At 45.1% G+C, this 14,138-nt stretch overlaps 1 protein-coding gene across 1 annotated transcript in view; it reads left to right on the top strand.

Moving 5' to 3' along the window:
• Positions 1-14,138, top strand: part of tgm5l (transglutaminase 5, like) — a 38,562-nt gene that overhangs the window by 21,154 nt on the left and 3,270 nt on the right. The window contains exons 8-12 of the mRNA XM_088937390.1: positions 10,087-10,190; positions 10,640-10,879; positions 11,153-11,182; positions 12,047-12,082; positions 12,425-12,634. Coding sequence (XP_088793516.1) covers positions 10,087-10,190; positions 10,640-10,879; positions 11,153-11,182; positions 12,047-12,082; positions 12,425-12,634 — 620 coding nt within the window. The remainder of the gene's footprint in view (positions 1-10,086; positions 10,191-10,639; positions 10,880-11,152; positions 11,183-12,046; positions 12,083-12,424; positions 12,635-14,138) is intronic.

The following is a 14,138-nucleotide window of genomic DNA, read 5'->3' as shown; positions in this document are numbered from 1 at the left end:
AGCCTCCCTGCCACAGGAGCGGTGCTCCAAGCAGCCGCCTGATCCACCAGGTAAAGCACACCCCTTTTACATCCCTAAAGAGGAGCAGATCTCCCCACCTGGCGATGAAAAGGAGCTTTCCCTGTGCACCTTGGCACCCAAGAGGGGTCAGGACCACCACCCTGCAGTGGTGGAAGGGATCCAGATGGCAGGAGAGCAGGTTGGTGATGTAGCCCTCACCCTTAGCTCTGAGAGGTCCTCTATTAGTGAGGATCTGCTTGAGCAGCTGTCACAGGGCCACCGCCAGGTGCCCCTGGTGCAACATTCACAGGTTAGACAGGAGGTCCAGCTGGACGCTGAGACTACTGCGCTGTGGACACACCTGATCCCAGATGCCGATTCCCTCTGCTGTGACCCAGGGAACCTGCAGTCAGGTAACATTATTTCTCACAACTACCAGGTAGTGAGTGAGACTGACCTGATTGTTCCTGCCTCAACGGCAGGGTTGCCAACACACCCAGTCCCCCAGAAGGGACAGGGAATGAAAGCCGAGCCGGTTTTCTTACAGCCACCAGCTCAGTCTGTCAGTCTGAGTCTGACCAACAGTGGTTCAGCCATACTGGAGCTGGATGGTCAAGCCACCCGCCTGCCAGTGCAGGACATCGCAAAGAGGGGTGTCAGAATCCCCGCCTGCACTGACATGGGCCTGGTGGGTGATAGCGAGTTCAAAGACAGTGAACTAGCTATCCCAGTGCTGGGGCAGCTCCCTGAACCCCTAGCGAGGGAAGGGGGGAGCGAGCAGGTGTCCTACACCTACCCCCAGCGAACGATTGTAAACATGCCGATAGAGGGATTCCTCAATCAGGAGGTGTGCAGGGTGGACCTGAACAGTGAGAATGGGATAACAATCCCAGATCACTCAGGTGCTCCAGATGACCACTCAGCCGAGGGTCAGGCATGCTCCACCGCTGCACCGCCCCCTGCAGGTTTCCTAGAGCACAGGCATGAACAAATCGAAAAAGCAGATGCCCTGGAAATGGAGGAGCAGCATCAGCCGCTGCGTCAGATCTCCCCAGATTTCCAGGATGTTGGTCCCCAGGATGCCACATGGCATACTGAGAAAGACACCATGTACATGCTGAGCCAGCTTAGAAAGGCAACAGTCACTCAGAAGGAGATGACTGGGATCAGCCACCCTAAAAGACTTTTGGGAGGACTGATTGCTGCCACCACTGTTGTGCATTTGCTCTTTTTGGTAGGTTTGTTTGTTACTGGCACTCTCACCCTGACTGCCCCAAGAAGGCAGGTGTCAGAGATGCCAGAGGGTAGTGACAGACTGTATCGACAGCAGCAAAAGTTGGAAAGCTTAGGGAAAACCCTACAGGCAACTTCCTATGCAACAGGGTTAAACCTTATTCCCCAAACAGTGGACATGATTGTTGGTGTTATACAGTGGGTTTATGCTTGTGTGCAACAGGCCAGAATGTTGACACAAGACCTGTTAAGGGAGCTTGGTGCCACTGTAGCCAGTCTAGCCATGGCACAAATCCCAACCCACTTGATTCCACTCTTCTCAGTAGAGGAGTATGTGACATTAACCCCATCGCTCATAGCTCACCCAGAAGGCAATCCAAGATTGAATTCGGTTCCAAATCTTGAGATGGGTATGGCTACTAAAGCTATCCATTGGCTGTGTCTAAACGATTCACCAATGAAGGGTGTAAAGCTACTAACGAGTAGAGGGAGGTTAATGAACCCCATGAAGAGTAGGTGGGAAGTAAATGGCTGGTCAGCACACCACATTTAACTGTCACCATGACTTGTGACAGGCATGATGCAGCTACCTAATAAAACAGTTCCTTTAAGTTCCTGAGGAGGCCATAGTACAGCATGGTAACTTAACACTGTACGGTCTGGAACCAGACAATATAAGACCAAACTTGAGGTCGTGGATGCCTTCAGGTGCCACACTATTGAATTGGATAGAAATCCAAGAAATAGTAAGCCTGAAGAGGTACAGGTAGTTGAGTTTGCTTTAATGGAACAAACCTCCAAACCACCCTAGCAGATACCCAACACAGGTGTTGTGGTTTATCGGGGGGCTGGGAACAGGAACTGTTGTTATTGTAACACTACTGCCGGGTAGCTGGATCATGACTGGATGTACTCTGAATGCTGTACTCTTTCATCAAGATGTACTCCGGGTAGCATGAATGAGTCAAAGGTAGCATGTCAAAAGAAAGGAAGTGACTTCTCCCCAAATATCTACTACAGAGGTATCAGATATTGACAGTGAGCTTCCTGATGTGTAATTCCTAGACTTAGATAATGTCTCCTACCTTGTTTATACATACTCCAGATGTTATTCATCCTGTTTGTATCCAATGCTGGTTCCGGTATGAATTCTCGAGGAGTAATGTGGACATTTAAGATTAATGTTCTAATGGCAAGGGACATCACTTAATTCTGTTTTGTTTTGAAGGCAACAACGCCTCAGGACCTCGTGACCTTCAAAAAGGGGGGATATGTAGCGGCGAGGCTTAATAATAAGGCAGAATTAAGTGTTTCTGAGCTCCCCAATGAGGCCCCATTTCTCTGTTCATCTCTGTGGAGCAGCCACAGAGAGACCATTAGTGCAGGGTGATTTAAGGTTTCCTAGGACAGCTCCCAAAGGGGGATGCACTTAGCTAAGTCTGGCTATCATGATCAATGGTCATCCACTGGCGCCTATCAGTCTAGGGAGTGCCGGATGGACATCTGGACTGCATTACTAAGTGTCAGGACTAAGTGACTCATATCTCACCTTGATCAACCAATCAGGGACTGGTAGGGCTGAGTAACCCACGTGGGACTCTGATGCCCATGGAACTTTCAGCCAATGAATGAGCTGAAGTTCCTCCAGGTAAAAACAGGCAACACAGAGAGCCTGAGAGATTCAGATTCGGGAGATTCAGTAAGACTCAGGAGTGGACTTCTTTGGACTGTTCTAAAGGGAATTCAAAGGAGAATTCCAGGGCAGGACGGCCCAGGAGCAGAAGGCTCCCAAGGGCAGGGCATTCTCGCAGCGCGCCTCCTGACCATCCTGAGACTCAGCCCGGACAACCACGGAACGGCCAGTGTGTCCGAGTGCCAGAACTTTCCTTTGTTCTAAGAGTCTAGAGTGGAGGTTGCCAGAGAGTAACCAGCAGCAGGCCTCATGAACAGGTCGGAACTGTGGACAGCTGAATCACTATTCAGAACTAGCGCTTCATCAGGAACGAACCGGTCCTCTTCCTGACTTGCTGGGACCCACAGTCATCTTTTCTCCTGTGCACAAACTGTGCTAGTTAAAACCAACACTAACTAGCCGGTCAGTGAGCATCAGCAGCGCACCGTCGCAAGCCGCACAGCACAGCCTGGCACGGAGCCAGAGAGCGCGGATTGGACAGCAACAAGCCTGCAGCTGATTGTTTGTGCCTGCAGGAGATATGAATCCCCAGAGATTGGATGAGTATTCAACTTCAATGCATTACAGCTCGAGAATTCAATTGTTATCCCAACCAGTTGATATCAATTTAATTCCTAAGAGTTATGTACTTGTTTTGAGTATCTAATGTAGAAGTTATAACCAAGTTCATTTACGAAACGGTCTTAATGAATGATATACTGAACGTATATCCTCTTGATATATGTAACTCTTTGTAACTGATTGAATATATACCTTTTGTATTCTGATAACCCTCTCGATAAGATCTGTTAGGTTTATATGCATATTCTATGTATTAATAAATGTATCCTCGTGTATTAGTACCTGTGTGTGTGCGTTGTTTGAGTTATGTCGCATGGTTGGATTCTAAAGCCATCAAAAGAATCAACTTTGTGATTTACTGCTACAATTAATAATTGTCTCAGTAAATGCCCAAACCCTACAGAACTGGTGCCTTCAGAGAGCCACTATGATTACATATTTGGCGTCCCTGAACGGCTATGAAACATTACATTTATTTGGCGTCCCTGGGTGGGCGTGGCAAGACTGAAATGAATCAACCAAGCGGAATAATTCATATAAAACGCCGCGGGTTTCATACACGATAATACAGTGTGCTGAAAGCCAAAAGAAAAAGTTCCCCTTGCTCTTTAAGCAGTGCTTGATTGTTTTGTGATCTTTTGCGATCTACCGGGTTGATTGCATACTTGATCTTGTGGTTTTCTGTGGTAAAACTGTGATTTCGTACTTAAAAGTAATACTCTTTAAGTTTAACGATGGTTGCTAAAAGGTCTGAATTCGAGTCGCTATTAAGCACTCTCTCTAGCAGTGACAAGTCTGACCACGATCTCCGTCATATCTCCGTCAGCGGAGAAGCTAGGAGAATAAACCTCCATTCTCTGAGAGAGCTAGCGAAGGACATAGAGAGATTTGACCCCGCAGTGTCAGAGAATAATATCGAGAGTTATATTCAAGACCTCAGGTATAACCTGCAGTTCCTGCCAAACGCCACAGAACAGGAGAAAGTGTTTCTGGTCAGGAAAACTACCAGCAGAGCTGTACATGAGTGGATGGCTAGGCAGATGAAAGAAGTCTGTAATGACTTTGAACAGCTTTGTCATGCACTTATCGAAGAATACAGTGCGTTTATTGACCCGACTGCCGCGATAGCCGCCGCTCTTAACATTAAGCACGAGAGAGCAGAGTCCCCTCGCGAATATTACGAGAGACTTAGACGAACTTATTTTGCAGGGCGAAATGATGAGGGTTGCGAAGAGAACATACATTTCAAGGGTTTATTCATTGCGAATCTCCACCCATCAGTCAGAAAGATGATCTTAATGCATACAGATGCACAGACCATGAAAATGACTGATATTAAGAGATTCGTGCAGAAAGCCTGGGAGTATGATGTCCAAAGTCGCTCTGAGCAAAAAGCTGTTAAAGCGACTGTGCTCGCCGTCAGAGCCAGCAGGGTTAACTCCCTCCTGCTCGAAGGAGCACAGGCTCCTGAGCTGGCTAAGCCCCGTTCCAAAGCATGCACACAGGACCGCACCCAGCGTCCTAAGTGCCATGAGAACACCGGGGGAGGGAAAGGGCTAGATAAAGCTGAACAAAAGGATTCAGTAGCCGCCCGCCTGGCCAGGCTTGAACAAGCTTTATTAGGACAGGGACAACCGCTCCCCAAGGCTGCCGGAAGCGTGAATGAGCTGATACTCTCCACTGGAGGAGGCGGAGACCCGCCCCCTCCCACTCCCTCAGTCTATCTGATTGAGCGGAAGGGTTCCTGCCTGGATGAGGTCGGCCACTCCCAAGCGAGTGCTGACTCCACCCCTGAAGTCACAGAGCAGGCAGTAAAACACAGAGGAAAAGCAGGAAGCTTTTACCTCAAGGATGCCATGGGAGATGTCTTACCCAGTGAGACACTGATTGACACTGAGGTTGAAAGGTGTTTGATGTCACACGGCAAGCTCAAACGGGTAGAAAAAGAAAAGGGCATGCGACTCAGAGTGGAACCTTTGGTGGATCACCAGAAAGGCTAAGTGTGGAAACAGGTCAAGGCTCCTAAGCCTTCTGTACAGAAGGAAAGGGGGGCCAAGAGGCAGACTGTGCTCACACAGTGCCCACCGAACACAGAAGCCTATGTGGAGATTCCTTCTGTTCCCTCTGGACAAGAAATAAAAATATTTTCTTGTTCCCCGGATATACAGGGAAGTCGTGTCCCGGCTGAGGTCACAACAGCCTCCCTGCCACAGGAGCGGTGCTCCAAGCAGCCGCCTGATCCACCAGGTAAAGCACACCCCTTTTACATCCCTAAAGAGGAGCAGATCTCCCCACCTGGCGATGAAAAGGAGCTTTCCCTGTGCACCTTGGCACCCAAGAGGGGTCAGGACCACCACCCTGCAGTGGTGGAAGGGATCCAGATGGCAGGAGAGCAGGTTGGTGATGTAGCCCTCACCCTTAGCTCTGAGAGGTCCTCTATTAGTGAGGATCTGCTTGAGCAGCTGTCACAGGGCCACCGCCAGGTGCCCCTGGTGCAACATTCACAGGTTAGACAGGAGGTCCAGCTGGACGCTGAGACTACTGCGCTGTGGACACACCTGATCCCAGATGCCGATTCCCTCTGCTGTGACCCAGGGAACCTGCAGTCAGGTAACATTATTTCTCACAACTACCAGGTAGTGAGTGAGACTGACCTGATTGTTCCTGCCTCAACGGCAGGGTTGCCAACACACCCAGTCCCCCAGAAGGGACAGGGAATGAAAGCCGAGCCGGTTTTCTTACAGCCACCAGCTCAGTCTGTCAGTCTGAGTCTGACCAACAGTGGTTCAGCCATACTGGAGCTGGATGGTCAAGCCACCCGCCTGCCAGTGCAGGACATCGCAAAGAGGGGTGTCAGAATCCCCGCCTGCACTGACATGGGCCTGGTGGGTGATAGCGAGTTCAAAGACAGTGAACTAGCTATCCCAGTGCTGGGGCAGCTCCCTGAACCCCTAGCGAGGGAAGGGGGGAGCGAGCAGGTGTCCTACACCTACCCCCAGCGAACGATTGTAAACATGCCGATAGAGGGATTCCTCAATCAGGAGGTGTGCAGGGTGGACCTGAACAGTGAGAATGGGATAACAATCCCAGATCACTCAGGTGCTCCAGATGACCACTCAGCCGAGGGTCAGGCATGCTCCACCGCTGCACCGCCCCCTGCAGGTTTCCTAGAGCACAGGCATGAACAAATCGAAAAAGCAGATGCCCTGGAAATGGAGGAGCAGCATCAGCCGCTGCGTCAGATCTCCCCAGATTTCCAGGATGTTGGTCCCCAGGATGCCACATGGCATACTGAGAAAGACACCATGTACATGCTGAGCCAGCTTAGAAAGGCAACAGTCACTCAGAAGGAGATGACTGGGATCAGCCACCCTAAAAGACTTTTGGGAGGACTGATTGCTGCCACCACTGTTGTGCATTTGCTCTTTTTGGTAGGTTTGTTTGTTACTGGCACTCTCACCCTGACTGCCCCAAGAAGGCAGGTGTCAGAGATGCCAGAGGGTAGTGACAGACTGTATCGACAGCAGCAAAAGTTGGAAAGCTTAGGGAAAACCCTACAGGCAACTTCCTATGCAACAGGGTTAAACCTTATTCCCCAAACAGTGGACATGATTGTTGGTGTTATACAGTGGGTTTATGCTTGTGTGCAACAGGCCAGAATGTTGACACAAGACCTGTTAAGGGAGCTTGGTGCCACTGTAGCCAGTCTAGCCATGGCACAAATCCCAACCCACTTGATTCCACTCTTCTCAGTAGAGGAGTATGTGACATTAACCCCATCGCTCATAGCTCACCCAGAAGGCAATCCAAGATTGAATTCGGTTCCAAATCTTGAGATGGGTATGGCTACTAAAGCTATCCATTGGCTGTGTCTAAACGATTCACCAATGAAGGGTGTAAAGCTACTAACGAGTAGAGGGAGGTTAATGAACCCCATGAAGAGTAGGTGGGAAGTAAATGGCTGGTCAGCACACCACATTTAACTGTCACCATGACTTGTGACAGGCATGATGCAGCTACCTAATAAAACAGTTCCTTTAAGTTCCTGAGGAGGCCATAGTACAGCATGGTAACTTAACACTGTACGGTCTGGAACCAGACAATATAAGACCAAACTTGAGGTCGTGGATGCCTTCAGGTGCCACACTATTGAATTGGATAGAAATCCAAGAAATAGTAAGCCTGAAGAGGTACAGGTAGTTGAGTTTGCTTTAATGGAACAAACCTCCAAACCACCCTAGCAGATACCCAACACAGGTGTTGTGGTTTATCGGGGGGCTGGGAACAGGAACTGTTGTTATTGTAACACTACTGCCGGGTAGCTGGATCATGACTGGATGTACTCTGAATGCTGTACTCTTTCATCAAGATGTACTCCGGGTAGCATGAATGAGTCAAAGGTAGCATGTCAAAAGAAAGGAAGTGACTTCTCCCCAAATATCTACTACAGAAGTATCAGATATTGACAGTGAGCTTCCTGATGTGTAATTCCTAGACTTAGATAATGTCTCCTACCGTGTTTATACATACTCCAGATGTTATTCATCCTGTTTGTATCCAATGCTGGTTCCGGTATGAATTCTCGAGGAGTAATGTGGACATTTAAGATTAATGTTCTAATGGCAAGGGACATCACTTAATTCTGTTTTGTTTTGAAGGCAACAACGCCTCAGGACCTCGTGACCTTCAAAAAGGGGGGATATGTAGCGGCGAGGCTTAATAATAAGGCAGAATTAAGTGTTTCTGAGCTCCCCAATGAGGCCCCATTTCTCTGTTCATCTCTGTGGAGCAGCCACAGAGAGACCATTAGTGCAGGGTGATTTAAGGTTTCCTAGGACAGCTCCCAAAGGGGGATGCACTTAGCTAAGTCTGGCTATCATGATCAATGGTCATCCACTGGCGCCTATCAGTCTAGGGAGTGCCGGATGGACATCTGGACTGCATTACTAAGTGTCAGGACTAAGTGACTCATATCTCACCTTGATCAACCAATCAGGGACTGGTAGGGCTGAGTAACCCACGTGGGACTCTGATGCCCATGGAACTTTCAGCCAATGAATGAGCTGAAGTTCCTCCAGGTAAAAACAGGCAACACAGAGAGCCTGAGAGATTCAGATTCGGGAGATTCAGTAAGACTCAGGAGTGGACTTCTTTGGACTGTTCTAAAGGGAATTCAAAGGAGAATTCCAGGGCAGGACGGCCCAGGAGCAGAAGGCTCCCAAGGGCAGGGCATTCTCGCAGCGCGCCTCCTGACCATCCTGAGACTCAGCCCGGACAACCACGGAACGGCCAGTGTGTCCGAGTGCCAGAACTTTCCTTTGTTCTAAGAGTCTAGAGTGGAGGTTGCCAGAGAGTAACCAGCAGCAGGCCTCATGAACAGGTCGGAACTGTGGACAGCTGAATCACTATTCAGAACTAGCGCTTCATCAGGAACGAACCGGTCCTCTTCCTGACTTGCTGGGACCCACAGTCATCTTTTCTCCTGTGCACAAACTGTGCTAGTTAAAACCAACACTAACTAGCCGGTCAGTGAGCATCAGCAGCGCACCGTCGCAAGCCGCACAGCACAGCCTGGCACGGAGCCAGAGAGCGCGGATTGGACAGCAACAAGCCTGCAGCTGATTGTTTGTGCCTGCAGGAGATATGAATCCCCAGAGATTGGATGAGTATTCAACTTCAATGCATTACAGCTCGAGAATTCAATTGTTATCCCAACCAGTTGATATCAATTTAATTCCTAAGAGTTATGTACTTGTTTTGAGTATCTAATGTAGAAGTTATAACCAAGTTCATTTACGAAACGGTCTTAATGAATGATATACTGAACGTATATCCTCTTGATATATGTAACTCTTTGTAACTGATTGAATATATACCTTTTGTATTCTGATAACCCTCTCGATAAGATCTGTTAGGTTTATATGCATATTCTATGTATTAATAAATGTATCCTCGTGTATTAGTACCTGTGTGTGTGCGTTGTTTGAGTTATGTCGCATGGTTGGATTCTAAAGCCATCAAAAGAATCAACTTTGTGATTTACTGCTACAATTAATAATTGTCTCAGTAAATGCCCAAACCCTACAGAACTGGTGCCTTCAGAGAGCCACTATGATTACATATTTGGCGTCCCTGAACGGCTATGAAACATTACAGATGTGATGGTTATTCTAACTCGTACCTTTCTGGGGTATGAGTTAGAATAGTCAGAAGTTAGAAGACTGACTTGAGAAGTCTTTGTTCATGTCAATATAACTCTCAATTTTTTTACAGACTGCATGAAAAGTAGAGCTTGTATACATTTTTTATTTCCCTCTTGTACATCATACTTCATCCAAGAATTATTGTGTTGCTTTTGAAAGCATAAAAAACTACTTGGCTGTCCCTTCACAATTTTCAAATTAAATAAAACCTTGTAATTGTTTACTATTTTTTTGCTGTATGTGGATGCCTCAGTATAGCAGCTAACAATACAGTAGTTGTACTGCTAGGTGATGACAATTGTGAGCAGTACAATTTGTGTATACTCCATACTGATTTCATCTTCAGTTTCTATATTAAAACCAATGGTATAAACAATGGGCAAATATATTTTTTAGGAATTTCCATGTGTGGGTGGAGTGCTGGATGACTCGTCCTGATCTGGGTTATGGATGTGATGGCTGGCAGGTTTTGGACCCAACTCCCCAGGAAAGAAGCGAAGGTAATTATGCTGGAATTTCCTGAAGCTCTCCTTTGGGAATGAGCTGTAAATCCAAAATTAGCCTTATATCCTATCAGAAAGAATCGCTTTGCAATGCTGCATGTAGAATGTTCATTTGCTTAATTTTAACATGAAAACAGTTTTTGTCTGTTTTTCATTTTCTAGAGTACAAACACACTGTTGAATTGATAATTATGTATTTATTGTATCTTATATCTGCTGCTTAGGCTTTAGGTACCGCTGCAGCCCCAATCCCAAAAATAAAACTATAGTAAACCAAAAGAAATAATGCTTTATGCAGGCATTGGGAGTATTTAAACTTACACACTAAAATTCATTCAATCTGAAATAACGAGCTTTTTGTTTATCCCAGAACTTCCTCACTGTAAATTAAGTTCTTAACAAATGGGACAATTGCAATTGTAAATGAAAGTATTGTCTCTCCACAGGAGTGTTTTGCTGCGGGCCATCTCCAGTTACAGCCATTAAAAGGGGATGCGTGGATCTCTTGTATGACGTTCCCTTTGTGTTTGCGGAAGTCAATGCTGATGTGCACATCATCATTGTGAGGAACAACCAAGAGATTAGTCGCTCTGTGGACAGAGGAAGGATCGGCTCTTTGATCTGCACCAAGAGCATTGGGCTGAACACCTATGAGAATATCACCACTGCCTACAAGATCCCTAAAGGTAAAAACAGAGCTTTACAGTCAGTCAAATGTATCCATGTGTTAAAAAGCACAAGGTGTCAATATGATGTGATACAGAAGTATTGTGTATGCAGTTAAATATGTTTCTGTTGACTAAAGGAAAACTTAATTGCCCGTCTACCAACAATATTATTTATCGTAGAGAAAACAATTCAGTGCCTATAGAGGACAAACATGCAGTTAATGAAAAGATTGTTTTCTAAATGTTAGCTGTGATAAAATTTGTAATTCTCATGTGTCTTTTCCTTCACAGCAGGCACATCATACAGGCCCACCAATAGAGGTAAGATTTCTGTTCCACTAACTTTCTAGGGACTTTTAGCCTTTAACCTTTTTATGTAAGGGGGCTCAGTGGCACTGAACATGTTATAGAAAGTGACATCACAAGACCATATGTTTTGGAAGTTTAGAGGTTTATAGAGGTTTACTGTCTAAGGAGAGGCTTTGTGTGTGCTCTGAGCCTGCGAACAACTGCAATTGAATCTAAGCAGAGACAGAGCAGTGATGGATCCTTCTCAGGGACACAGGGTTCCTCTGTTTTGTGGAAGTGTTGTTAAAGTTAGATACACTACATGTCCAGGCTAAAGAAAAAAAACCTGGAAACTTCTTCTGTGATTTATCATTGTCATCATATTGGCTTTCAGACTAAAGCGTAAATGTCCACTAATTCTAACCCAGTCCTACTCCCACCTCTGCTGTGATGGAGTTCACATAGCCTTATCACAGCTTGATACAACATACAGTAACGTTGTAAATTAATTGGGCAATTTTCAGAGTTGATTTTCCTTTCAACGATTTGTTCCACTTTATCTGATGACCAGAAACAAATGATTTTTCTCATACACACTCTATTACTAAACTAGTGCTTTTAATTAAGATAGTTTTACACAGATTATTATTAATATCACATTGGTCATTCAAGGTCCCATATCACTCCTTGTAAGAGGAGAGATGTAAACCCTGGTATTCTGGCTAGATTTGATTTTGAGCTTGTACATTCTGTAAAAAACTCTCTTAATTTAGTAGATGAAGTAATTTTGAACTTCTTGACTTAAGCTGATTTTGGGGAGCTTCTGTGTTTCATAGAAGAATAAATGTGCCTGAAAAATAAACAATTATTCATAGATATTGTTGTTTGTTTCTTCAGGGGGACTTGGAGGCGGAGAGGACTTTAGACTTCCAAGTAAGGTTCTTCTATAGTCTTTCCTCTTTCAGTCTTTCTGGGGAATATTGTGTTTATGAAGCAAATATTTAAATAGTAATAAATGTGTTTTGGAAGATACACAGCTTTAACATATCATACCAAGTATAGGGTTTTTCTGACTTACCTACTGTACATCTTCACACATTCAATAAATCATACATATTTTAATCTGTGCTTAATTGCTGTTTTCTCTAACACAAACGTAAATTCCTGAAAGTTTATATAACCTCTGTTCTTTGTAAATGGCAAAAAAATACTGCTGTGAATTAGCTCAAAACTGAAGTGCTAATCAGGAATCTTTCTTTCATTTTGCCTTTCAAGGTGGGAGAAAAAGCATGGAAGTCTCTCTGCTGATGAGGAAGCCACCCATAATGGGGGAGAACATAGAGTTTACTGTAAACATCACCAATAAGAGCAACTTTGCTAAGGTCTTGAGGGAACGTGTCAATGGTCAGGCCAAAGAGTACAACAGCAGCGCATTGAAGGCCTTCTGGGAAGCTTATAACGTCATTAAGATTGGGCCCTTTGAAGGTAAAGGTCTTTCATTGATCAGACTTGGCTTAAATAGTACAGTTTCTATAACTGTAACTATAGCAAGCTACAGTGATGCAAACTAATGTGCTCTAGAACATTGTGCCACATGGATTTGCTTACAGTGTGCTGTTATAATAATAATTACACTTATATAGCGTTTTTCTGGACACTCCACTCAAAGCGCTTTACAGGTAATGGAGACTCCCCTCTATCACCACCAAGGTGCAGCATCCATAGTGCGCCAGAACGCTCACCATACATCGGCTATCAGTAGGGAGCAGAGCAGAGTAATGAAGCCAATTCATAGATGGGGATTATTAGGAGGCCATGATTGGTAAGGGCCAATGGGAAATTTGGCCAGTATGCCGGGGTTACACCCATACTGTTTTCGAGAAACGTCCTGGGATTTTTAACGACCACAGAGAGTCAGTTTTACATCTCATCCGAAGGATGGCGCTTGTTTACAGTATGGTGTCCCCATCACTATACTTGAACATTAGGACCCACATTAACTGCAGGATGAGCGCCCCCTGCTGGCCCCACTAACACCTCTTCCAGCAGAAACTTTAGTTTTTCCCAGGAGGTCTCCCATCCAGGTATTGACCAGGCTTACACCTGCTTAACTTTAGTGGGTTGCCAGTTGTGTGTTGCAGAGGGATATGGCTGCTGGCTGCTGTTTACACTGTAATCTGAGGAATCAGTGCTACTTTTTTCTCATGTTTAATTTGCATAACAAACTTGCTTGTACTTGTGCCTTTTACTATGTATCAATCATCAACCTGTTATTGCTGCAAATAATGCATACCGTAGTATGTATACATTTCACAGACAAAAGTCCCCTTCAGAATTTAAATTTAAAAGTGAATAATGAGATGAATGCTAGAGTGATTTTCTAAAGGCCTCAATAAATAGAGAAGATGTTGGTTTGCATCATTCCAGCTTGTGTAATTAAAGACAACAATAGGAACAGTAACCTAAAAGAATACAAATGTTATTTCTGATGTTAATTATTCTTGCTGTACAAGGTTGGTCATGCCATTTCCTTATTTACTCCAGGATTTGACTTTTAATTACTCTCTGACATGTGCTGTCTGTTTGCATCGTAATTGCACTGTAGGTTGATAAAAAGTAATTTCTGTGCTGCTTTCATCCCAGGACTCCTGTTTTCCATTCATTAATTTATGATTGGAAGAGAAAAGTCATTGGATCAGTTAATTAGAATGTGCAGTTTGAGGCATTTTATTTGGGGATGTTTTAAAACAATAAATACAGCTCTGAGTAACAGCAAAGTCTGTGACCTCAACCAGCCTTACAAAACACACGTCTGATCTAAAAATTGTATAACTACTCTCTTTTTTCCAAAAAAATTAGAAATCAAAACGACTTTTTTGGACCTTCCACTGGAAGAGTCCAAAATGCATTTTTGGACTAATTAAAGGCTGACCCGTGAACATGTTCTTATATTAAAAGTAAATATGCATTCATATTGTCTTTTTTTCTA

The sequence above is a fragment of the Atractosteus spatula genome, chromosome 19 (genome assembly GCF_055471065.1).
Source record: "Atractosteus spatula isolate fAtrSpa1 chromosome 19, fAtrSpa1.hap1, whole genome shotgun sequence".
In the NCBI taxonomy this organism is placed as follows: domain Eukaryota; kingdom Metazoa; phylum Chordata; class Actinopteri; order Semionotiformes; family Lepisosteidae; genus Atractosteus; species Atractosteus spatula.
The sequence above is the reverse complement of the archived record's forward strand: the minus strand, read 5'-3'. Positions and strand labels throughout refer to the sequence as shown.